At 40.2% G+C, this 27,457-nt stretch overlaps 1 protein-coding gene across 1 annotated transcript in view; it reads left to right on the top strand.

Annotated features, from left to right (window-relative positions):
- gstcd (glutathione S-transferase, C-terminal domain containing) overlaps positions 1 to 27,457 on the top strand; it is a 42,471-nt gene that overhangs the window by 2,448 nt on the left and 12,566 nt on the right. The window contains exons 4-8 of the mRNA XM_053418931.1: positions 1,236 to 1,505; positions 5,689 to 5,782; positions 25,333 to 25,448; positions 25,755 to 25,799; positions 26,143 to 26,271. Of these exons, the coding sequence (XP_053274906.1) occupies positions 1,236 to 1,505; positions 5,689 to 5,782; positions 25,333 to 25,448; positions 25,755 to 25,799; positions 26,143 to 26,271 (654 nt within the window). The remainder of the gene's footprint in view (positions 1 to 1,235; positions 1,506 to 5,688; positions 5,783 to 25,332; positions 25,449 to 25,754; positions 25,800 to 26,142; positions 26,272 to 27,457) is intronic.

Below are 27,457 nucleotides of genomic sequence, written 5' to 3'. Positions count from 1 at the left end.
AATCCTTGTGGCGAAGGACCCTTCTATCGCTGCCTTTTATTAGCAGAACATGTTGATCCATGAATACATGTCAAATACTCATCTGACTATCATTTGCCCCATATGTTATCATTATTTTGACACAATATGATCGTTACAATCCCCATTAATGTGGTGTAAGCAATTTTTTAAAAACATATTTACAGTCTTTTTTTTTTATGCCTTTATTATGATGACTTGTCAAATTATGCAGGGCTTTTAGTTTTGACTCTCTGAGCAGACACCAGATCCAGCCCCTTCAGTTCTGTCCAGGCAGAAACCTGAGTTAAGAAGAGTCGCTGCATCACTCTTGGCAAACGTTTTGTTCTCAAAGGTGGTCGGCTGCCACCTGGCAAGGAGCGATAACAGTGTATGGGAGAGTCTCTATTCAAATGCAGCAGGTTGAAATGCATTTCAATGACTTTACTTTGGGAATATGTTTCTCTCTCCAACAGATCAAGAATAGTTGGGTTGTTAGTTTGACCTTTAAAACTCTTATCTTCCAGAAGACGTCAGAAGCTCACGACCATTCAGTGACTATTCATAACTCTTAATGATAGCATGTTTTTAGGTAAAGTTAGTCGCAGCGATTGAAGCAACAGCAGCGGAGACCAGAAACAGAGAGCACCAGGGCTTAGTTGAGTGGTATATTACTATTGATTAGGAATGCTGCACTGTCTGGCACTGAAGTGGAGCTCAACCTCCATTTCACCCTTCAGCTGTCACCCAGCTATTCCTCAACTGTGGGAATAAACTGAAGTTCTCACAATGAGGCTTTTAGTAGTCAGCTGTGCTCCAGTGGTTTCCAGTTTCACACTCAGCCTAGCGTGTCTCCTCTTAACGGCCATCACTGTCCGCAACACATGCAGCCACGGCGTATCCTTTCCACTCCGCCCACTCGCCGTACTGCAGAGTGCCCCCATCTCCCTGCCTCGGTCTGCGTCCCCCTCTCTTTCCCCCGTCCTCCACACACAGTCGCACACAGTGACACTCCTGCTCTGATCACGTCTCTGTTTGTGTCCTCGCCCTCCCCGCCCACAAATGTTGTTTTGATGTGTTTCTCCGCCTGCCCCTCATGTGTGTCCACCAGTTTGATGAGGGGGTTTTGGTGGAACCTGACATCTCGCTCCATTGGAGATGACACATCAGATGAGTCACTTAATCACTATTCATGTTTCTTTTTTTCTTCTTTTCTTCCCTCTCTTTGTCTCTGATAGTGTTCCCTCCAAGCCCACGCTGTGAGCACTCTGCATCAGCTCCCCCACCTGCTGCGGTGGTTCAGCCGTGTTCAGGAGGTACCTGGGGTCCTTCGTGCAGCCAAGGCTTGTGGGATGGCTCTTTCCAACCTCCAAATTCCCACGTCTATTCTCCCAGGGCTGTCAGCAAAGGACAACCTGACTAGTCAACTGGAGCCAGAAGAAAACCAGGAGACGACGTCACAGCTGCCTTTTGTCGGTGGCCCCAGGCCCACGATGACTAAACTTAAAGTAATTTATCCCAATTTTCCTACTTGTTTCTCATCATGCTTTACCTCTCTGTGTTCTCCAAACGTTTTGCTTGAATGCAAATGCACACATATACATCCATACTATTATGTGTTCCTTTAAAAAAAAAAAATACAACTATCTCCGTCAACAGAAGCATTTAAACTGTGCCTCACTAATAATCCCTGTCCTTGCTAACACACCTGAAAATGCACGTCATGTGACAATTCATACTGGGCATGTGCGTACCGGTGTAAACAGGAAGCAGATGGACTACTCTGCAACTGGTTTCTTAGTTACAGAAAATACTACGACTGAGATACAACAATGGTGAAAAGTATCATGAGGGATTTCTTTCCTTGGAGCAACGACGAGGTGGAACCGTTACTGTCAGTGTTTACAAAGCTTCTGCCTTCACTGCGGATAGTCGAGTCGTGACAAATCAGGAACAGAGGGTTTTCATCATGTTTTCCAAACATCTCAATATCTGACTGTCCAGACCAGTTTTCAAACTAATAAGGAACCAATAGCATTTACAAACTTCTTTGTTTTAGGCAATCAAAAACTGGGTAGTAGTTTTTGATTCGTCCCTTCACTGCACAGATAGACAGTGTATAGGCACCAACTGGTTGTTAACCATTATCCCTATAATTTCACGCCTCAGTTTTCTGCTGGTTGTGCCTTCAGGAGTGAAGCTCTAAGTTAATGTTTTGTGTGCTGGCTGACTTTCTTAATTGCTCAAATTCTCATCGTTCTGTCAGCACGTTTACACTAAGTGCTTTCAGTCACAGGATTAACAGTGTAAGTGGGCTGTTTAAAGGTCTTAGGATGCTTGTCTGTGGGCACGGTTTTCTTCTCACACAGGTTGTTTGTATGACATGTTTTTATCTGTCAAGACAAACTAAGAAAAAAAGTGACCGTTCTCAAAAAAATAACAGAATCTGCTTTTAAGAACAGTGTTTTACTGCCCTCACTAAATTCTAAAAAGTCACTTCAGTATTCTCTGTGGATCCTGTTGCCAGTTACAATAGTGCAGAGAGCGCACATTCAGCTTTTCCTCATTTCAGGTGCAATAAAAACAATGAATCCAGTCCAAAACAAAACAATGTTTTATAGCCAGACTAAGTAGTTTCTAGTAGAGGCTGACAGTCTTAGTGTAAAGAGATAAGACCGCACTCAATACTAACATTATGTGTCCACGCTCTGAAAATGTAATTCCCTGAGCAAGCATTGGCAAGACACACACACACTCACACATTTATAACTTTCTCAGCTCCACAGCACAGCAAATATTGCCGCTCCAACATTATTTGGACTAGCTTCTTCAGCAGGAGATAAACAAGCCGGGCTGTTTAAATGGAGACTCTGACTAACCTCTTAGTGCTGAGCCTTCAAACTGGACTCTTGGTCTTGTTGCTCTGCTCCCTCAGCAAAGATATTTCTGTGATTTCCTGCTGGCTATGTGTCTATAACAGTGTGATATTATGTGACGGGAAGCAGGCAGAGGGAGAAAGCTGTTAAAAAAGAAAAAAATAGAAAAAGAGTGAGAGTTTGAATGAGACTGTGTGAGCTGGGTGGTCAGGATGGGCTGTGTCTCAAATGTGCCATGTTGCCGGATGAAATTTAGCAAGGCAGCCACAGATGTGCTCAAATGACAGTTTTCATGGCACGGTGAAATCAGACATTAGAACCGAGAGGAATGCGTGCACAGACGCAGACACGCACACAATGGCCACCATTCTTTTTTTCCCCTCGGAGGGATTATAAGGATGGCTGCGTGTCGCCACCACCATGTCTGCAGTGCAGCTGCCTTGGATAAAGTGCCTGTGTATGGCCTCGTGTGTGTGTGTGTGTGTGTGTGTGTGTGTGTGTGTGTGTGTGTGTGTGTGTGTGTGTGTGTGTGTGTGTGTGTGTGTGTGTGTGTGTGTGTGTGTGTGTGTGTGTGTGTGTGTGTGTGTGTGTGTGTGTGTGTGTGTGTGTGTGTGTGTGTGTGTGTGTGTGTGTTCGTGGAAGTGCGTCGTCTGACATGGTGACACGCGATCCATCACTGCTTCTAACCAGAGGCACCGGGCTTATCTCAATCCATTATCCACAATATAAATGGATCATAAAATCCTTTCCTCACATTAGTTAGCGCACACAGATGCATGCCAGTCAAACTGCTTGTGCGATGACACGCAGACATACGACCTGTAAACTAAATGTAAACAGAAGTGGAGCCCTGACACCGAAATGCAAGATTGAAGCCTTTCTGCGATTACTGACAGGTCTCTTGATGATATGTAAAAGTAAAAAATAGGTCCTGGATGTTCTGCTGGAAGAACAGGAAAGCCTGTGTTCCAGAAACCGGGATTACTGAGTGTCTGTGTCTGTTCCTGTGGAAACGGCTGCACTGAAACTAACCTTAACTACATATGACAGATTATATTCTTAGTCAGAAAGATAGTTTTGGTCAAGATGAATATTTATAATATAATATTCATTGATAGCCATTATGGAATCATCTCTCCCAGGTCAGTTGTTATGTCGTGTCAGAGTTTCCCAGATTCTTCTCAGCTTTAGAATGGGACTGATGCATCTTGAAATGTGATGTGCTCTTCTGATGTTTCTGATCTTTTACCACTGATCTTGAACCGCTGAGGCAGATCCACTTGATCTGAACTGCTGCTCCCGAGCTTGTTTTCAGGCTGTAGCTCTCAACCATGTGCTTAACTGATGTTATCATCCAGCAGTGAAACATGCTGCTTTCTCCTAAATGATGCCTCGACAGTGCACAAACCATTTTACTGGAAAAGAGCATATTAATGATTTGATAAGTTTCATCCATCTTACTTTGCACAGAGATTAGGTGTTTGTTAATGTAAAGTATTTTCACAGTGAATGTTTCAAATGTATTTGTCGTCTGATCTACATCGAGTATTTCAGTAGAATTAGAAGTTTCGGTTAAAGTCATTGTGGCCCCCGGCTGCAGCCACTTTGTGACTTGATGGAACATCTTAAAACTGATTCACTTGTTTAGATTTAATTACTTCTGGATTTTTGCAAAATCCCAGTTTTACTTGATCTCTTTAGGAAATTGACCTCACATGCATTCATCCATTGACAGAACAAATTGAAGTCAGGTCTATTGCAATACATTTCTAAAGAGCAGTTTTCTGAAATATATAAGCATGGGAAACTGTTTTTTTGACAGTGTCATAAAAGGTGCAAATTTTATTTTGCCGTTTTGAAGCTGTTATTTAGTTCTCGTTTGTTGGATTGAATTTTATGGTAAAGTGTTTCCAATACTTCTGCTCCACCATTTATACATAAGTGGCACAAGATATTAGCACAGAGTATTTTCTCTTGCCAGAATGTCACATAACACCACACAGTACAGTTACAGATTGGCATAGCTACTGCAGTAGCGATGCCAGCAATTACATATTCTGAGTGAAATGGTGTTTATTGCTGGGCCTGTTTGTTCAAATTGAAGTTCCTCATACGCGTCTGTGTTTCTGGTCTTTTGGTGTAAATCTTCAACTTATTTGTATACTGTCCATTGTAGATAACTAGGCGTGGGCGATATGCTATTATATTAGTTATTCAATTCAAACTAGTTCACAATAAGTAAAGGCTCAATTACATTAATTAATAACAAATAAGATAAAAACATCACCTAAGTGTTGTAGTATTCAGTTGTTTGTAGATACTTTCCAAATGTCAATATTATTTCCCCTGCACCACACACCCCTTCATGGTTATTACAATTGAAGTTAAGGCAAAAGTGCAACAGTCAGAATACATTTTACCAAAAGAAAACTTTAAACATGAACTTGTTTCTGTACGTATATTAGTTTCCTTCGCCTGTCTCCTGCAGACAGCCCACTTATTAAAGAGAAAAACCAGAGTACTTTACCTTGTCTGCTCTGTTTCTTCAGTATTTCCTGTGTCTTGGATGTACTGGTGTGTGCACTGTACTGGAGAAGTTTTGTTCCCTTGTGAGAGTAATAAGTGTCCTGGCGTGTTTCTTTTCCTCAGGAGAGGAATCACAGCCTCAGATCAGTGTGAGGAAAGTAATAAAGGGCTTGTTCAAGAGGATCTCTTAGATTTGCTTCATTTCAACCATTTGGACCACAGAACCTTGAGGCCTCGGAGGGGTTTCTATGGTAACCTGTGTGTCTGTGCTTGTGTGTTCTTCTCTTAGGAGAACGGCATCGAGGCAGTCTTCGCTCCTCATCCTTGCCCTGCCTGGACCCTCCCATGGGACAGCTTACCAGGAGCTATCAACCCCACTGAAGGTAAAGTGGAATCTCCGCCTTGTGGCTCCCCCTCAGCTCCCTTCCTCTTTTCCCCCCTTGCAGCTCTACCCTTGCACTCTAATTTTTTTTAGCTTTTTTTAATTGCTCTTTGTTTCATCCAAATACATCACCTCCTATCTGCAGTGAAACCTCCTGCCCCATCTAGTTATCTGTACGCCCATACATCTCTCCCTGCTCCTTCTTTCACCTTATTACCTGGTCAAAGTCAAAACAAATACTATGGATAGAGTACACGGAGCAATGAGTGAGGAATGTGCATAAATGTTTGCATAAAACCTTTCCTTACTGCTGGGTCCTGGTGAGTTTCAGTGGCACCCCACCGCCCTCCACAAGAAAACATTAGCGACTGACACATGAAGAGGATTTCTATCCAGCCTCAGCTGGATGCGCTTCCCCCATGAGTCCCCTCTAATGAATTTTAAAGTGCTTATCTCGATGTGTTATCCTTCTCCTGTTCTGGGGGTGAGAGTGTGAAATAGGTCTGTGACAGAAACACACTTAGCCCCACAGAAACACACAAAACAGTGCACACTGAAGGAAAAATCTACTAATGTGAAACATCGAACTTGTGCAAATGAGTTTGTGGATGCTGATTGTGGTCGTATTTAATTGGCAGTGGAAGGGTTGTTGATTGCTGCCGTCAGGTGGAACGGGTGAAGCAGATTTCTTTTTCTTTCAGTCTCTGCATTGTTTTTCTTTTGTATTAGTGAGACATGTTTGAAGCAGCTGCAATAAATCAGTGTTGTTATTATGAGGAAATGGAGGAGCTCGATAAAGACACATAAAAGCAAAATATGAATATGCAGATATTTCCTTTTCACTTTAACATTGTTTTCAATTAATCCTCCTTTTATTTTCACATATGTGGATATTATTGCAACAAGCAGAACTTCATTTTCATTGCTTATTTCCTCCATTCATTAAAAAAACCCACAGGGAAATAGACATTGGACATTCCAACATACAGTGTAATGATTCTTTTCCTCCATCTTTTGGCCCATGTGTTTGTGCAGACCTTAAGCTTCCACTTCGTACAGTTATATCATGTTGGTGAACTATTACTTAGAATCTGAACAAGAACACAAAAACCACAGGTACTAATTCACATGCTCAAAAAATGTGAAAACGTATACCAAAACACAACAACTGCAGAGAGGACTCTATAGGAAAACCATGTTTGATAATAAAACCATGTTTGATAATAAATAATAAATAAATAAAATAAAACATTTGTAACTTGAATAGCACTCACCCGACAGTCCCCTTGAATTCAATCAATCTGCACCAAAATAGACACTCAAATAATCAGTTCCTTAAATGTGCCTGGTTGTTCCCCCATCAAGATCCATGAGTCATTCCCTGGTTTGAATTGGTGAAAAATGTAAAAAAAAACATTCTAGCATCAATGGAAAAAGTAAGGGGTAAAAATCCATAATGTGTTCCTTTTTTCTGGAGGGGCGCAAAAGTTGAGTTCAAAGATCAAACATAAAAACATGGACGTAAGATAAAATAATGTCGTTGACCATAACATGCTCACTTAAAAAAAATATGAAACTGGAAAAAATTGGGTAAGTTAACGTTTAATAGATTTATCATGTTTATCAGTTGTGGTGTATGTCTAACTGACAGCCTGGACTTTAAACTGATGTTCACTGTTTCATTTCAAGTACAGAGTGCTGGATCAAGGCCAAACCAATGAGGAACTTATCCCTTCCCTCCCACTCTCATTCTGCACTGTACTCGTAATTTTGACAGACCGCTGTCCACGGTGGGAACTAATCATACGTTTCTATCCCAGAATCCCTTGCTGACATCGTAACAGAAGTGTGCTTGAAGTTGTGGGCAGTGCGTGTCTATTCTGAGAGTGGGAATCGAGGAGAGAGACAAAATTGTAGCTGTCCAAATTTGTCGGTACTCTGCATGATAAACGGCGCTGTAGATATCTCCTTCTGCAGTATTTGGTTGGTAAAGTAGGAAGCCCCTGCATTTCAGCACTGCGTAATTAAAAAGTAGCAGAGACGAAAGTCAGCCAAGTTGTCCTGAACCCCAGTGTGTGGGCTCCTCCATCTATCTGCTCTCACAGTGTGCACAAACACGCCTACACATATAATACTACAGGGAAAAATACAGCTTTTTACCCTTGTGTATGCATGATATTTCCATACCTGTAAAGCTAATGTAACACATCTTTGAAGGCTGTATTTATGTGTATGGGCTTCTCTTTCTCAAGTGAAAGCATATAATACAGTTCAGTCGGCAAGTTTGGATAGTTTTAGTTCTGTACTGCATAGTACTGGATTTAAAATGAAACGCTGTCTCTGAGGTTAAAGTGCTGACATTCATCTAGCGATTTTTGCTCTTTTTTTATTCGTATCCCTGAAGGCTAATAAAAAAAAAAAGAGGTTAGAATGTGCACATCTACTATGGATGTGAACACCTCAATAGCCTCAAAAAGCTGAAAGTCTGCACTTGAATCCCCTAGTTCTCGTTTGAATTGCATTATTATGGTGTTGAGGCAAAATGATATAGAAAAGATCCCTCTCTGGATATTCTCTAACTGAACTTTTATTTATTTTAGACTTATGTTGCTGTCAGACATGCCCTGAAGTCCAGACATTTTCCTGAAATTTACGAACACAAATGTACATTGCTCTGCAGGAGCTCTGGACTCTGGACATTTTCCTGAACTTTCCGGCCAGCCCCCTTAAAAATCGGCAAAATGTCAGTGAGCCCATGTGATAATACAGCAGGAAAGAATTCACAGTGAGCAAGAAGGAGCATTGATGATGTTTCTCAAACGTGACAGATGCCAAATTTGAATAACACAAAATAATACTAATATCTCAGAATGAAAAATAGGTGTCATAAATGTGGAAACACGCAGACCAAGATCTCAACTTGGAGAAACAATGGGATTTGAGACCTTTTAATTATACGGGCCAATGCTGATGGGATTTTGCGGTAAACAAAAGCACTGTTTTCCACATCTGAGTCTGTATGTGAATTCCTGCCTCCTACATGCTCTACCCAGACACAACCCCTCACCTGACTGTTAAGGACATTTTCCTGTTGTTTAGAACTCGTCTGACACGGACAATCTTCTGCTGCATTTTTCATGTGTGAAAAGCAAAGTCTGGAAAATGTCTGAACCCAATTTCCTGGGTACTGTCCAGAGTCCATGTCTGAAAATTGAATTTATAGCCCATGTCTTCTGCTTTATTCTTCTCCTCCCTTGTCTTATCTATCCTTCCATTCGTTCACCCAACTAATTTCCATTCATGGATTGTAAATCCTACACACAGATGCTCAGATATGTACAATGTATAGGAGAACAAAGGGGAGTCTGTGAATGTGAGGGTTTTAGTCTCTCCAGCGTCGAGGGCTGACTGCAGACAGGTAAACAGCAATGCGAATACAGGGTCCATTGTATAAAGCAGCCAGTGTCTTGTCTCCAGCGCCTCACTTAATAGGGGGAGGAATGGTGGGTAGCGAATAAAGCGGGCTGGGAATGATGGAGTGTGTGACAGCGGAAGATTGAGATTGGGGTGAGGCTGCATGTGAAGAGACAGGGGTTATCAGGAGAAAACAAGGCAGGGGAAGAGGGGTGAACGAGACAATGAGGCATGAAAAACAGGAGGGCCTGGTGAGGAAACTGCATAGTTGTCATGCTTGAGACACGCTGTCTTTAGGTCCTCCAGGCTTGTTTTGGTACAAGGAGCCCGGATGAGTTTCCATGTCTTTGTCTTAGGTTACAAGGGTATGACAGTAGTTGAACCGCTGGGGTGGAAGCCGGCTCCATTTGTCTCTGTCTCCCCGCTTAGACAGCAGCAGAGACGTGATTGAGATTTCACAAGCTCCACACTAGTCTGGTGTGAGTTATTTATTTTTCCTCTCTGCTGTAAACTATGAAACCTAGAAAAAAGCTGAAAAGATTGGGAGTTATTTGTAGAACTGTTATCACAGTTATCATCCGAGTCGTGATCCGTTATCCCAACATGATATCCACAGGCATACACCTCCTGCAAAGGGTAATTGCACTTGTGATATTATTGCCAGGGTAGACTCCGAACCTCTCTGTAACCCAATCAAGTAGAATATACTGACTTTGATCAAATATTCATTATTTGTCTAGTCTCCGCCCAAACACAGAACAGTGCAATGACATTATTTAGGGCCTGTGTTTAGATGGTGCTAAGGCTTCAACGATGGCCCCTTAATGCTGCTTGCATTTTGAATTACCTCCACCCAGGAGATTGTGTTTTTCAACAATGTCCGTTTGTTTGTTGTTCGGTTTATCAGCAGGATTACATCAAAACTCCTGGACAGATTTCCACAACAAAAGTGGAAGGAATGATGGGACATGGGCCAAGAATGAACCCAGTACGTTTAGGTGCAAATCAAGGGATTTTTCTCACACTTTTCTTTGACTTTTTAATTTTTCCCAAGGAGTAATGTTTGAATACTGATGACAGAAATCAGGGGATTGATATCTAGGAGTGTGTGCAATTTGGTAGGGATCTAAACATGTGGTTTCATAAGGGGGCCTCGGTAATGTTACTGAGTAAAGTTGTAGTTTCTACTGTATTGAACTGTGATATAAGCTCAATCAAGTCTTAATACACACAATATCATCTCTTATTTTCTCCTCACATAACATTAGGCTCTCTGTAATATATTGAGCACATGGGGTTCCCGCTGTATATTGCATATATCATGATATTGCTTAGCCTGTAGCATGGCAGCTAATGGTAGCCTTTATGGGGTTGTACCTTGCAGTAATGGCCATTCAGCAGTATGATGGCTGTGCAGTGTTAAGTGGTTCCACAGCATCCTGAGGCAGCATTTTACACAGTCGCAGTACAGTGTTTGCAGCTGGGCTGGAGCTTCAGACTCCATCATCCGCTTCCCCCTGCATCATCATCATCATCATCATCTTCTTCTTTGTTTGAATCCCGATAAAACTGTTAGCCACACAAGAAGCCAAGGCCACAGCCCTTTATTTTTTTTCTACACTGCATTTTCATAGTTTTAACAAGTAGTTAAACATCTGTCTTGTGTATTTCTCAGATATCCCTCAGACGTTCACAACAGTAGTTTTGGAATTGCAGCAGTGGTTTGTGCATACAACAGATATTTATGATGTAGGTGGATGTGTAGATTTTCTCCAATGTTTATCAAAGCTTCTCTGTGAGCTGGATTAAAAGACGTTACACACGTGTGTTCTGATTCAGCGTTGTTCTGTTTCCTTCAGTTTGGCTCTGAGTGAGTGGGTAATGGGCATGATTTCCCCTCAGGCGTCTTATCTAACGGTTATTGAACTTGGATGAAGATAATTATCAGGATTTGATTCAAGTTCAGATAAATGAATTTCCCATCAGGTTTTACTTAACGAAGTTATTAGAGAGTAGAGCAGATGTATTGAACTGGGGCCCTCAGGACATGATACAGTTTCTTTCAGCTGTGTGTGTTACGCTGGTGTTATCGTTTGAAAAGGAACTACACGGCTATTTCTTTTTTTCCACTTATTGAGAATCGTTACCTTAATATTTCATTACTGCCTTACAGACATACTGTTTCTCCTGATTGTAATGGGTATAAGGTATTTTTAGAAATAAAACTCACCCTAACCAATATATCCGCTGATATGTAGTATATATATGTTGCAATGAAATCATATGACAAAGAAATCTAATAGAGGGTTGATATTTTAAGATGCATTTATTCGTCCCAAACACATGCACAGTCATGCAAAGGCACACTCATGCAGGTAGGGAAATTTAATCTCTGCTTTTGACCCATCTGGTGCAGTACACACAGAGCAGTGAGCAGCCGCTTACGGCGCTCGGGGAGCAGATACAGTGACAGTTTAACCATCAACCTTATAACATACAACACAATCCTTTACGAATTTCGTAGCAATTCCCGGCTAACAGACTGACTTTTTCATTTCTACAGCCACACTCCTAGCATGGGTAAAATTTGCATTTAGTTTTTCTGTTTGCCTTGGAACAAAGGTGTGTGTTTATGAGTTTTGTACTTAGCGCTGTCAGTGCATGTGTAATTTAAACAAAATTGCCTGTTATTAAAACAAGAGAGGAAAGAGTTTTGGAGAGCACGTGTTAATTTAAAAACCACGTTGATGCCATTTTGAAATTGTTTTAATTGAGTGTTTGCGAGGATATGTGTTTGCTCAATGTGCTAGCATTATGTTAACACCTCATTCCCCTCGGGCCTACAGCTCCACACAGCAGGCTGTGACTCCCAAATCACTACTCTCATTCTCAATTAATTGAACTCATTAGAGCCTTTAAATTGAAGATTTAAAGATGTGCAGTAAACATGGGACCAAGCACAACAGGCAGCCAGCTTTGTTACTCCCAATTAGAGGGATAATTGGCACTTTATTTCTACAATTCAAGTTCAAACACATCTAGACTCCCTGGAGGCCTTCCACAGAGTTTCACTATTTGCAGTGATGTTTGAGTTGTTCCCATTGAAATGCAGAGCCAGTGCCTTCATGATGAGCTCTTTGCAAATGTCATATCATGAATATTCATTTGCCCCCTCAGTTTTGTTTTGTTCAGTCATCTCTGGTGAGGCATTGCAGTGCGGGTAGGAAGCGAGGACACAGTTGCCTGACCCTCGGCCAGCTTCCACTGGGTTTTGGATTACATAGTGTTTCTTAAGCCATTTCACCAGCCACCTAATTAATCACTTATTAGAGTTTTCAGCCCTGACCAGAATGTGGAATCTGTTCTCTGTAGGCTTTTTTCCTTTGGAGCACAGTTCAATGCACTTTGTCTTTTGAAATCTTGAATGTTTGGACTTCTGAATTCTACAACAGTTTAAAAAGGGACAATAATTTCCTGTTATCTTGTAGTTGTTAACACTTTGACCACCAGGGATGGAGCAGAGGTGTGTATGGTTTTGTAAGAGTGGTTATAAGGTTATTTTGTTCCTTGGATGAATAAAAGAGGGAAAAAGGGTATCATGCAACATTCAAATGTTATCTATGACTTTTGGACTGTCACAGAGAAAATGGAAATGTTTCAACAGTTATACATATTTGAGAATTTTATTTAATGTTACAAATATTATATAATTAATTATTCATTAAATATATAAAAAGAGTAGAACCATGGTATATATTTTGTTGATTTGTGAACTCACAAAATGTTTCAAACAATGTTTAAAACCAGAGAAATCCACAATTGTATTCAAGATAATGTGATAAATTGTTTTCGTCACCGTTTAAGTGTTTAATATCTGCTCTACCCTTTGCCCTTCTCGGTTATAACTTGAAGTATGGGATAAAAAAAACACAGTGACCCAGCCTGTTTTTTTCCTTTCACTGTTTGCGAAGCGCTCCCAGTAAAGCAAAAGTGCACAGGGGAACCAAGTAGCCCATAAATAATATAGCACGAGAAATGGTAGTGAAGATAAAAGATATGAAGAAAAAAACGAATACATATATTTATTTTTCCGTCGTCTTTTATCGACCTGCCGTTATACGTATGCATTTTACGTTTCAAATGCAAACTCAATACATAAAGTGAAGCCACTCCGCATATCACTTACCCACCCTAACTCCATGGCAGTGATAAAACATATGAATCATTGCCATTGTGTTATGAAATGTTAAAATTAACAGTTTTGAAAAAGGCAAAACTGAAGAAAATCTTCCTGTTTACTATCTCTTGTTTGTTCTGAAAACAACCTAAGATCTTTTTTGACAACAATAAAATATATCTTTGTTCCACAGTTGCTCATAAATCTAAATACAAGTATCTTATTTTAAAAAGTACAGCAAATAGAATATTAACCCTCGAGGCCTGTTAAAAAAATATATATATATTTTTAAGAGTTGGCATCAATTCAAAGAAAGTCATGGGAAAGAAACAAATAGAGGTGGACAGACGCAAATCTGCAATTTCAAATAAATGAAAGCTTCATCCTGATTTGATGAATAATATGGTCTGCCGTGTTTTGAACCTGATCATTTGAAATTACCAACTCAAAGTAGAAAGCAGTGACATGGCTCTTCATTTTCGAAATACGCTCATTAAATCTGTCAGTTTCAGTTGCACAATTTATGGCTTTGGCGTGTTATGTAATAACTGTCCACACACTGCTGTTAATTACAGAAGATACTTCACAGAGCCGGTGTGAATGAAATGTGGTTTTGTGTGTTTTACACCTATTCTTATATTTATTCGTTCTTTTTAAATAATGTCTTCCGTCTCATTATTATTATTATTCTAATCTCTTAACATTTTCACTTCCACTCCAAAACATCAGACCAGCAGCATTCACGTGAAGGAAATGTTAAAAAATTTATTTCACTCTCTCCCGACAACACATTCAAAGCACTCTGCCAGTGTCAAAAGAAGGTACACCATTTTTGTATTTGTTCTCCCCAGCCCTGAACAAAGGCCTCTTACTGGAGTCTCCAATTTTGTCCGCATACATGGGCTCAAAGGAAGAATTATAATTTTCTGTATCTGGTGTTGACTCTAATAGATGATGTGCCGTGTTTGGTTTCAGTGTGGCACTGTGAGATGGGCCTTCGTTGTATGAGAGACCTCCCCCAGTGCGCACGTGTGTAATTTGTCTCAAAATAAGGTTGTGTGTGGACCTTGGCATGCGTGTCTGACTTTCTGTCTGTGTTCTACATCCTGAAGTTTCCCCTCATGTTTATACCACCCACATGGTGTTGGCTTTCACTGTTATGGGGTGAGTTGTCATTTGTTTGTGTGTGGGGGGGTGAGTTAATGTGTGATTTGTCGGTCTCTGGATATGCAGAGGTGATTCCATCATTTCACAATCTGATAACTGCAATATCTTTTACTTTTCTACATGTGGGCTCTTTATTATGCGTTTTTACTTTCATTTCATATAATTTAGTTATTTTTAAGTGGGGGAAAAACAGAAATTTGGGACACCTGCAAGAACTGGAGAGGAACATTGGCTTGTGTGGAGTTTATCTAGTGTGCAGGTGGCTCAGTAAGACATAATGACTCATCTATACCCTGCTCCAATTATCCAAAGGGCACATGTAGTGTTCTGTCCAATTGCAATCCCTTGATTCTTGTCCCACTTTCCCGAATAAGAATATTTGTGCCAAGGCATTTGGAGACATGATAGGGAAATGGGTATATATTGTGCCTAAGATTATGCTTTCTATCACAAATATAAAATACATATTTCAGAACACATTAAAAGGGATAATGATCTGCAATTTGCCAAAGAATATCTGTAGAAAACTGTGTTTTCAATCATCAGGAGTCTAAATCTGCAGTGACAATGTGGGCTGAGGGGAGAATCCCTTTTATTTCTCTCAATAGAGGGGGCCGTGGTTTTGGCAACCCAACATTTCACGAGAGAACCAGGAGGAGCAGGAACACCAGCTGGCCCGAGTCCAGCCAGCCCTTATTTATCCTTGACTTGGCACTGTGAGGCTCGGGCTGAAAGCCATACTGGAAGATTTTACAGAGGTGGGAGGCCGATAGACATTGACACGGCCCTGCACGGATGCCAGCGTTGTGCCACTTACTCCCTGACTTTGACAGCTCTGGCAGAGTACAGAAAGTGAGGGATGAAGGGGGACAGTGTGCGATGAATGAAAACAAACTACTTACTTTGAAAGGGAAATTGCGGGGGAGGGTTTTCAGGCGAGAACACTGGCATTGCAATATTTTGTTGACTTTATTTTTATAGATAAAAGCTTCCATAGTGCTAAAGTAACTCAACTTCCTCTATTACTATAATTGCGAGAAACAAAACACTGATCGAAGTGAACTGCTTACACAATGAAGAAAACGTTTGTGTTTCTCTATATCAAAAGATCTTGACCTTACTTTAATTGCCTTGAGATAATGTATTTTGTGATTTGATGCTGTATAAAATAAAATGTCAGGAGCCCAGATCTTTGCAGACATTCAGTGGACTAAATCCATCTCTTTATGGTGCATTTACAGCAGTTGTGGAGGCAATAAAATGAAGCTTTTTTCAGAAGAATGAAAATATATATTACTTCACACATGAAAGTATTTGCACTCCATGGTACCTCTGTTCATGGTCCTTATAGTTCAGGATATCATTGAGGTTTACCAGCTCTCTTGTAATGTGTTCAGTAATGCATCTTAAATGTGACATAGTCAAATCAGTAAAGTGAGAGCGAGTATTTTGGTCAAAGTTAAGATCATGGAAAGGAATTTGTCTCAGTTGTTTGTTGGTATAAGGAACAATTATACCGTTGTTATATCACAGGTTGACTTTGAAAAGCGTTAACCCCATCTTAAGTCCATAGATATAACATCTTGTGTTTTCCCCTCGGGCATGGTTTACCGATGTGGCAGCTCGTGGGCAGCCTCAGGTCATTTGTTTCTTACCTGAGCTGTGAACGTGTTGGTTAGGATCAGTGCAGCTCAGTCATTTGAATCCTCTCTGAACAACCACGATATTTTTCTGCCGCTGGCAAATACAGATTCTTTGACAGGATGGATCCAAACTCTCCCAGTTTTAAAGCAGAGGAGTGTGGATGTTCTTTTGCTACATCCACTTCACACAGCGCAGTGACCAGCACTCAGGAGACCGACTGCAAGTCAACACTTAGCTTGCACATCGAACTGTAGCCAAAAAGAGTGAGCGCTCTGTCTGCCAGGGACGTGCCAATGTGAAGCTAGTGCAATTATAACCCATTAGAGGAGATGTAAGGATTGCACTTATAAGATATTGAAATTGTGACGAGAAATACAAGATTTCACAGTAAATTTGTTAAACATCATAAAGATTTTGATTTCCAAAATAGTTTCTTTTTATAAACTGTTCAGACCCAAGTAAACAGGACGAGCTGGGACTTGCTGGTTAGCACGGCAACTTCAGTAGAAGGAAAGAAGTGATAGAAATAGAAGCAAACGTTAAAATTGGCATCGCTTTCCACTGGTAGAGACAGTGGTTGGCAATTAATGGAAAAAAATGTAATTAATTTAATTCTATGTTTCTTATAGAATGAATAGTAAACAGCCATCTCCTTTTACCTGTTAAAAATGACATTACTAACAAAACCTTATGAGTATATTTAATTCCCTTCTAGGATATCACGTAGACTATGGGACTTGTAAATTAAAGCGTTATTGGCTTAGGTTAGCATAATTTTCTTACTTAATGAAAATCAAAAGAATACATATCGGCAAAATCTGCTTGAGTATAATATTGGGAAACATGAGCAAATTAGAGAAGATTTGAAAAAAGCTGTGTGTAGTAATTATGGAACATATCCTTCCAACGACCGATCAAGTTATTAAAAAACAGACTTTAGCATTACGAGTGCAAGTCTAGATTTTCAGGGTGACAGTTTCTGTCCAGTTAAAGCGTTAAGCATGTGTGGATGTGATGCTCTGTGTCAGAGGGAAGTCAGTAATTGGATTGTGTTCAGAATAGCCATATTGATGCCTCTCTTTGCTTCTTTGCTCATTTAAAAACAAATCGGCGCAGACAAATTAGGTATGTGCTGTGACCTGTGAGGGGGACCATGGGAGTTCCATAATTATGCAGACCTCTCGCCTACAGCTACGTCTGCTCATGTTGTGACAGACATTCCAAAGCTGCTGAGAGATGCACAGCGAGGAGTGTTTTTTCCTGCTCGTGTTTGTCTTCATTATCTTTAGATTTTTCTTGTCATCACAGTCTTCGATGTGCAAATACATCGAAAACATTCAGTTACTGCTGCTGTGAGAGGGAGCACGTGTTTTTTACTTGCAGCCCACCAACAATTGAAGCTTTCAGTTTTCGAAATATCTTTATTTTTTCTTTGCCACTTCAAGCCAAATCAGGATGATTATATTTAGTTGTTGCTCAGTGTTTGGCTGTCTAGCCCCAAACTTTTCTCAGTACCTCACAGCACCGTTGCAGTCGTGTTGTCTGATGTTGTAGCTTTTGCGATTGTTCCTAGAATATTTACACGACCGGAAGAAGCATTCTGAATTTAGATTTCTCTCCTCCTCCGCTCCCATCAACGCTTTCCTTCCATCCATATATTTCCAATGATAAAGGTTATATGGCTAAATGCAAGATTTTCTGCACCAGTGGATCAAATTGTAAAGTTTGGAGAAGACCTTGACTGTTTTATTGGCTCCTACAATTATGCAACAATTCCCTTTTCCTTGTGATCTGCCTCTGACCATACTTTCACTTCTCTGTCAGCAGCAGCTGCACACGCACACATCAGCACGTACAACATGGACTTGTTGTAAGAGACCTTGTGTTCCCAGGGAGGATTGCTTGGCTTATTCCGTTTTGTTCTGCAGTTATTCAAGGAATGCATTGAGAAAATGTTCTACTTGAAAGGCTGAGGTCTTGCATGTGTGCTTACGAGCTACAGCAAATGTGTAATTAGCTTTGTGTGATAAGAGTTATAATTTGCGACAAATGTCTTACATGAAGAAAAAAAACATTGAGAATATTTCCGTTTGTTATAATGGTGCATCAATAAAAACCATTAACTCTTTGACTTCATTTACTGTAACCATAACTACATAGTGAGCATAATTAAGTGGTTGGTTTTATTTAAGTGTTTGAGGAGGTACAGGGTTTATTAGTGATACTGTTTTAATGTCTGCGAACGTATTGGGCATTTTAAAGAGAGAGTCTTCCCTTTTTTTTTTTTTTTTTTACGATGCAACATTTTCCCTGCTCTTCTCAGCCAATGTTATTACAGTCACCATGTTGTTTAGCCTGTATCCTTCCTTGTACATTGGTAATCCATTTTACATCCTTTGTTGCTGAGCTCCAGGCACTCTGTTGATCAGGTGGTCACTCTTTACAGTGGTCAGTTTATTGCTGCAGCACATTCACAGTAATTTGTACTTGTTCAGTCACATAAAGAAATATAGCATGCTCCCTCTGACCTGACAGGAGCCATGGTGGCATTAGCCAGCCAGCTGTTACCTGGCGTATTCACATGCCAATGTATGGATTAGACATTACACCGCAGTTTTCTATCAACATCAGGTTGCTGCAGAATGCAGGATTTAACATTTTTAGAGCTCCCACAGTATCCTCTCTGTTTTTTTTACGACACACACTGCATTGTTCTGAGCAGCTGCCAAAGTAAGAGTGCATTGTTATTGTTCCTCAGAAAGAATAAGACAGACTAATCTGATCATGACTGTACATTCAGCATCCATGTCTCCTCATCAGTCATGGATGCAATATACTTGAGCAGCATCCAGGTATTCAGACGTGATAGGAATCACAGGAGCCACTGGAAGCCAGGCTGGGAAGATAATGATCAACCACACCTTCCTGTTTCCATTTCCCCTTATTCATATTCTTTGCCCCTGTGCTAACATGAACAATTATATCTGGTGTAGAATCGCACTGTGATACGGTGGAATTCTACATGCTCCGTGTGCACATGGTTCTTTTTACACACGTACACTAACTGAATGCAAAGGTTTACCACTTTTGTTTTCTTCAGATGCAACATAGAGCTTTCCTACTATTTATCCTTCTGAGTTTCTCCTTGATCTATTGACTTGTGGTTTTGCATATTTGTTTTCATTAAACTGGTGATGAGGTGTGAAAAAAATGAGCTCATTAAAGTCGCCATCTCTTGGAGAAGTATTAGCAGGTCCCACGTTCATTTTATTAACGGCCTGTCTTTTCAAATGTATTATTTGTTTTTACTTTAGATAGCTGCTGACAGTCAATATTATGAGATAAATTGTATTATTATCCTAAATGAATAGCTGCCTGAATCAGTTTTCTTTTTACTTTGTGCAAAACTCAGAGCAGTATTTCATCTCGGCACAAATTAAGATGATGAATATAAAATGACAAGCTATGATGCAGTGGCGGGTTTGGGTAAAGACTATCTGAAGATGATAACCACGGAATTAAATAGAGTAGACAGACGCAGCACATTTAATATCTTTTATAAAATAAAAATATCACTGTCATATAAAAAAAAAAAACTGAAATTAAATTATTCAGTCCTTCATTCTTTTTAGTCAAACACCACTCCCATTCCTGGAAGCAGTCAACTTTCAAACCATGTACAGAGTTTGTCTGTAACATAAGTGTTTCTAAGAAAGTCCGTTGAGGCCTGACTTCTTCTAACATGACTTCCTGTGACACCATATGTTTGGGTCATTGACAGATGAGTCTGTCTGGGACATTTCTGTTGTAAACACGTCTGGAGACGCCTTCCATCCATAAGGAATTTGTTTTCTCCTGAAGAGTAACGTGAGCCAACAGACAACTTCTGTGGGGTAATCAACACTTTTGAGCCTGCATGACGTTGGTGATCATATGGGAACTTTTAACCCTTAATACTACGGCTGCAAGTAAGAGTGTAATTCAATTGACCCTCTCTTAAATATAATGAGAGAGACATTTTGATCAAACAAATATAAAATCCGAGGCCTAAAATATTGAAGTCTCATATATCTAAATATCCAACCGGTTCTCCACATGTTTGGTCTTCAAACCAGCATGTCCTCTGAGCAGGAATGGCTGTTGAAACCTGCAGAGCCTAAACAGAGGCCCCCTGTGCCTCAGCAGTGTTTTTACATTCTAATCTGTGTGATGGACCTGTTTGATAAGGCCGTGGGCACTTCTGCAGCATCAGGGGAAAAGGAACAGAACAGGGCTCCTTGCCAGCAGCAGCCGAGGAAGGCACCTCTTAACATTAGAGGACACACGGGGTAATAGATCCTCGTTCGCCCCCAATGTCGCAGCCACAGATTGTAGTCAGTGAGCAATGGGAGACATCAACCTCTTGGGGGGAAAAAGCACAGGTTGTTTAACCATACCCAGACTCTCAATGGTTCTGTCATCTCTGGTTTTGTGCCAGCAGTTTTTCAGGTGTAATGGTGTCTGTGCTCCTGTTCATAAACTCCACCAACATCAGTATATTCTGTTTTCAGCTCACATCAGACTGTGGAAGGAGGTTAAACAGAAAAGTATTTCAGTGGAAAGCACAAAAGCTCAAATCAACTTGCAACCCAAAGCACGTGTCGGCAGAATAATGCTGAGAGGTCAAGGAAACAAATCACATTTTCCACTGCAAAGGAAGACTTGAATTGCGGCCGGCCATTTTGTACGATCGAAATAAATGTCTTCCTCCAATAAACTGAGGAAATATATAAATCCAAAGTAGATTGTGCTATGTTGTATGAAACTTGGACTCCATGTGTGAGTATTTGTTGGTATCTACAGTACAAAAAAGTAAATGTGAGTCCCTAACAAATTTCGTCAGCTTTCCCAACTTGTTACCTTTGTTCCAGATTTTGTGCAGACATGAGAGTTTTAAAACCAGACACCAAAAGGCAGACAGCTGCACTGTGTTCTAGCAAATTACATGCAATTGTAGAAAATTTGTGAAATTTGCCTTGAAGTTGGTTTGGAAATTTATCATAATTTCACAATGATTTCTTACTATGGATTTTTTGTTTGTTCGTACCTTGAGAAAGTAAAGTTACAATAAATTGTCATTATGCAGTGTGTCTCTTCCCTCGTTGTCGGAGTGGGATTGCAGAAATTGCCATGACAAATCACAGTTGGATCAACATTGTTCTTTCCTTTGCCTCTGTTTCCATTGCTTAATACACAAAAAGGATTGTATGCCATGATGCCAACGTTCAGTTTGAAAGGAGTCTTTGAATCCAGTTTTAAAGTCTTTCATTTCCTGGAACGTGGACTCCTAGCTTTTGATGTTGTCTTAATTTGCACTCCTCCAAAGATGATTCATGCTTTTTTATTTGCCTGCAAACAAACTAAATGCTACAATAAACTAATTGCTGAAATAATGGAGCTCGCCTCAGTTGTGTGCACACAGTGTGAGAGCTTATTTAATGTCCACCTGTCAACAACTCCTCATGAAAAAAAAGTACAAAAGAAATCACCGTGCAGATTGGCCTCTCGCTCCGTGAATTACATGGTTTGTGATTGTTTTTCTCTTGTGAGTTGTGGTTGGGATAAAGTCCTCCGTGTTAGAATTGTGGTGATGTGCTCCAATTTTCCAAGCTTCACTCTGATGCAGTTTCTGTACTCATTGCAATTGAGGCAGTGTTTGCTATCATATACATTATTCCAAAGCCAGCATCTCTGGTATCATATTGTCGTTGAATGGTTTCTTCAAGGCCTGCAACAATAACTATCTTTCCTCCATTACATTGCATTAAATTTATCTCCTATTCAAAGGTTAGCAATGTTGATTGGGCTAAATGCTAATAGTCACAAAGAAGGCTCATGTACACATCGTACAATGCAGGCAATTGATGACCCATATATCCATCCAGCAGAGTACCTGTCCTTAGGTCCACTGGCGGAAAATCTGATACTTTTTCCAGTTCTTAGTTCGATTCCCATGTAATCCAGGACACCATGTGAGAGACTTTACCCTCCAGAGTATCCCTCAGGTTCCTCTAAGTTTCTTGTGTCTTGAAAGCTTCTGAAAGCTCTATCTGCCTGCACCTACAGCGGAGAAGCTATACAGCAGCATTACCTAGTGGACTCATCTCCACTGCATAGAGGGCAAAGGGCAGGGCGAAGGCATACACCGGCTCTGGAACTAAACGCACCACATCCGCAGATCAAACTAAGAGGTGAATTAGTTTGAAATAATTAGGAACCAAATTTTTGCTTGAAAGTGCTTGGAAAAAAAAACATAACCCAGAGTTCCTAAAATCCAATATTTGACTAGGGTGTAATTACTGAGATTTTTTTACTGGAATTTACACTGATACTGATCATTGATTTTTAGCAAGTGTCAGCCAGTGGAGATCAACACATTAATTAGGGATTAAATATTTAAGAACCACAGAGTTTATCCACACTTCCAGCTGTGTTAGGGAAAAACCAGAGGACTAATTAAACCCTTAAATGAAGTCGAGAGGGAAATTGTCTTTGAGGACTGATGTTATTTATTTTGACAGTGATGATGTTAAAATAACAAACCTAATTTGGAGATATTGATCTTCTACCTTTTTTCTACCTATATCAAAACATAAGCTTAGTCAAAAGATAATAAATCAAATTATGCTCTTTAAATTCATATGATATTGCAAGGAAGTCCAGAATGCTTTATAAGTTAACGACTTGAAATTAAAGAAAGAAACATTATGAAACAAGTTCTTGTTGTTATCTCACAATGTGTTTCCACTGTATATTTTCACATCTACTCTATTTGACATTTACTTCAATATAATGTCCATGTGAAATTGTGTGAATTCGATGCAATTACAGTGACCCAGGGCGTGAACTTAAAAGACCTCTCTCAGACTTGCTCTTTTCCTTGAACCCACATTCAAGAAATGAGACGGAAAACAAAGGGAGAGGCGGCAAGTGGTGAGCTCTTCTGTTGCCACCCACTCAGTTCTACGTAGTTTATGGCTTTGACCTTAAGCAGTGTATGAACTCTCATCAAACACACACACGGACTGTAAAAGCAATTTGTACAAGCAACACACACCTTTTGCACTTCAGTGTTTTGTTAGAACTTGTGTAACCGACCTCAGTTATTTGTTTCTCGGCAACGCTGTGTTTGATACATTTGTCGAACTATGTGTAAACACCTTTGTGTGACCTCACAAACTTGCCTCCCTCTGCAACCAGAATGTGTGCATCCTCACAACTACATCAACAGCAATTCAAAGTTTATAGTGTATAGTTTGAAAAACTAAATCCTTGTTAAAAGTTCTAGGGAAAACCTTCTACGCTTGCGGTGGCTAGAATTTGTATTGTTTACCAATGGATCACATGACTGCTTAAAAGACCCCGAACCCTAAGCACCCTTTGCAGCTAAGGATTTGAGCAAAAATTATATAGAAACACTATATGCCCAGTACCCAATAACAGACAGTGCACAGTATCCTTTAGCCAGATATTTTCCTCAGGAGTTGGTGGAGAGGGAAACAGAGCTAAAAGTAGTGAGTATTGCAGGTATATCAATCAGGTTGCCCAAAACAATGTTGTTCTGTTAAATTAAAACGTGCATAAAGATTGATGACATGACTGCTCACAAAAAATGAAGCCAAGTGACTCAATCGCCCCTGGTGGCTGGATGCAGCAAAGGTCATAAATTCCGGCTCCTCCATGTTAATGGGTAGAACATGAGTCAGACAAATCTTTCTCAATGATGGTTTCTTTTCAATTGAGTTCATATACACTGTTTGTTCTGTAAAAACTGGGTGAAACGTCTTGATTGACGGTTCAGACTGACTCACAATTGGTTGAGTGCAGACTCTGGGTCCAAATGTACAAGAAGGCGAGTTTTTAAATGTGGGATATTTAAGCTGCATTTCTGGATTGTGTGAGGAAGTGGAGACTTGTATAAATGTTGTGCTCTCTTTCAAAAGCAGTGTCCAATGCCCCCAAATGGGCAAATATTAAATTATTGTTAAAATATTCTATATCCAATGCTTCCTGTGTGGATAAGGTTCTCTGTTTATATTTGGGTTTTTATAATTCCATAATAATATTTAATTTCTGCCTTGTTGGAATGTATCTGCCACTGCCTTGGAATTAGCGATTAACAATCTTAATGTGCTCAGATGCATAAAAGGAGTTCTACTCTGAGGCTTCTGCCGAGCTGTGGATACTTGCAAGTTCAAGTATCCATTCGTGCTGCACCCGTGTGATTTACTCATCCAAATGAAGACCAGAGTCCTATCACTACCCTCCTGCAATCTCTCCATATATAAATCCATTTCACTTCAATTGGCATCGGCTCAATAACAGCCAGTATGAGAGCCTGAAGGAAATTTCCTGTTTGTGTAGCCAGATTGAAAAGTCTGCTCTGCCATCGCTCCTCCCCAGTTGTCATAGGCAATGCAAGGTGAGCCAGAAAGTATATTATTCCAGTCGTGTGAATGTGAGGGTGTGACTCAGAGTAAATGAACCACTCATCACTCTAGACTTATGGACCAGAGATGCTTTCCGCACATCGTGTCAACAGCTCACTACCGATGTGGCGTGCTGGAAGATGGGAGGCGGACGTGCAGGAGACAGAAATCTGCTTTGAGTTAATGGGCTACATATACTGCTCGCACAGCCGCAGAAGGTTGTGCTGCAAACAAGGGGGGGGGGGGGGAGAGCACACAACGTTATCTTGGAGTCTTTCTGTTGTTGATATTGAAAGATTGTTTGAACTCTCTAGTCGTCCATTGGCTGGAATCATGCTGATGAGAGAGTTTAGAGCCTTTTTCATCTGTGTGCTTTTCCCATTACCTGAAATGTTTGGTTGTAAATCAAGATTTGAGCAGTTGCCAGGGGCGAAGGGAAGGAATTCATTAGAGTAATGAAAAGTATTGCGACATCACTTCGTTGCTCGGGTTGGGTGTAATGTAAAGAGTAGATATTGACTGAAACCAACCAAGCTTAAAAAAAAAAAAAATAACATGCACGTTTGACAGCTGAGAGATTTGTTCTTCCCTTAATTGAGTTTTCAAGGCAATTGCCTGTAAAAACCTGTTGCATTTTTATTCCTGCTCAGACTCAATGAGGACGGTGTGTTTCTTTTGCAGGTAAAATGTCAAACATCCGCGCCGTCAGGAAGAGGCAACAGCTGAATAACTTGGTCGCCATGGTTACGGAGATGGCCAGGCCAGGACACACCATCGTGGATTTCTGCAGTGGAACGGTAAATGTGCTCATCCATCAGTATGTATCTATATTTATTTATCTGACCTTAGGTACATTAGACTACTGCTGCTTTAGGAGGAACTGGTTCTCTTACTGTTCCTCACACTTTTAAAACCTGTTTTGGGGTTGTGCACACAGGCAGACTGGTAATTACACTTGTGAAAATGCACACCCGGAGCAGGGGAGCTGTTTAGCATGGTTAATATATATGAATAAAAATGGTTGCTACTGTTTAATGTGTCTGTTTAATGTGTCTTTCCTTCCTGTTGTTAATTGTTTTGCTTTTCTTTGTGCTGTCTCTCAGGGCCATGTAGGGATCGTTCTGGCTCACACTCTTCCAGATTGCCAGGTAATGTCTTTGTTTAGTGTGTTTGTGTGTGTGTATTTTTTAGTTTGTAAGAATTATTGTTAAGTGCAGTGATTAATTGTTCAGACTAAAAGATGAACAGTCAAACTAACAGATCAACCAATAACAAAGTGATTATTTCAATCATTAAATAGGCCTTTTGTAATCTCCCGATAATGAAAGACTATGAGCTGTTATTTCCTCCATAGATCCAATGGTTGTTGTGTTGTTGGTTTGAACATTGTTATAATATGTTACCATATATTTTGACTTTATTATTGCTCGGTTCTTTAGAAAAAGCATGAATCACATGTAACTCTGTGACTGTTCTCTGTCTTTATTCTAGGTCATCCTCATAGAGAACAAAGAAGAGTCCTTGGTCAGGGCCCAGTGTCGCGGTGCAGAGCTCGGGCTGAAAAACATCGGCTTCATTCAGGCTAATTTGGATTACTTCACTGGACCTTTTCAAATTGGGGTGAGTAATTGAGGAAAGTCGCCTTGTGTCTCTGTTCCCAGCTTTTGTTTGATGATTCATACTGTGAAGATAATATGGTAACTATTATAGACCTGACTATTATAGAATTTGATTATTTGAATAACTGATGCTCAAGTAGTAATAGAGTTACTGAAATCAAACAGATGTTGGAATTACCTGTAGTCATAATGTTATATGGAGTATACAATATTTAGTTTGTGTAATTGCTCATATACAGATGTCATAGTTTAGCAACATGTATTGCAGTAGTTTAATTGGATTTGCATTTTCTTCAATTTTCAGACTCCACACACTTTAATTATCAAATCAAATTACCTTTTCCACTTTGAAGACTTTTCCGTTAACACAATAATTTTAAATAAGGGGAAATATCATTAGAAAGGCTTGATAGGCAAAGTCATCTGTACATGGAAATGCAAAGAATTTGATTCCAAGTCCATTCAAATTCATTGCACAGCATCTAATCAGATCATACATTATTCATATTATTATCGAGAGAAATCTAGCAGTCCCCAGCAGTAGTTGACAGTGTAGAGACGTATATGTTTAAACAGGGAAAAAAACTCTAACAGAACCAGTCTCCGGGGTGGGGGGGGGGGGGGGGGGGGTTAGTCATCTGCCTTGACTGGTTGTTATGATAACAATACGGTTTCTTATAAATGTAATTTGTTATTAATTAACAGCACCAATTCATTCCATGACAAATTATGTCAGCAATACCATTAACAATTATAAGGTAGTTGATTGGCCGTGATAGATCTGGACCCTGAAGCTCTGGAGTCAGGGACACCTGCAGAATGAGGACGAGGAGAAAGGGGGGGCACACGGTGAAAGCACAAGCCGTGGGAGAGTGAAAACAAAAAGTTAATGACATGCGGTTATGTGACATGGAGAGAGAAAGAGAAGCTCAGTGCATCAGGGGAATATGGGTCTATGAGCTCATTAATATCTGATGGAGCTCGGTCATTCAGGCCTTAGGAGAGGCCACGTTAAAGCCTCCAAAGTAACTAAACGATCAGATGATGTTTGTCTTTTAACTTTTATGTCTTTCACACATTCCTGAAGTCTGACTACCTGATTAGTTTCATCCAGCTGCAGAGATAAATAATACAGCTGTGTGTCATCCGCGTAGCATTGGAATGTGAGGGGTGATTTATACGATGCT

Source organism: Pleuronectes platessa, chromosome 3 (genome assembly GCF_947347685.1).
Source record: "Pleuronectes platessa chromosome 3, fPlePla1.1, whole genome shotgun sequence".
Taxonomy (NCBI): Eukaryota; Metazoa; Chordata; class Actinopteri; order Pleuronectiformes; family Pleuronectidae; genus Pleuronectes; species Pleuronectes platessa.
Note: the sequence above shows the minus strand (reverse complement) of the source record. Positions and strands in the feature narration are given on the sequence as shown.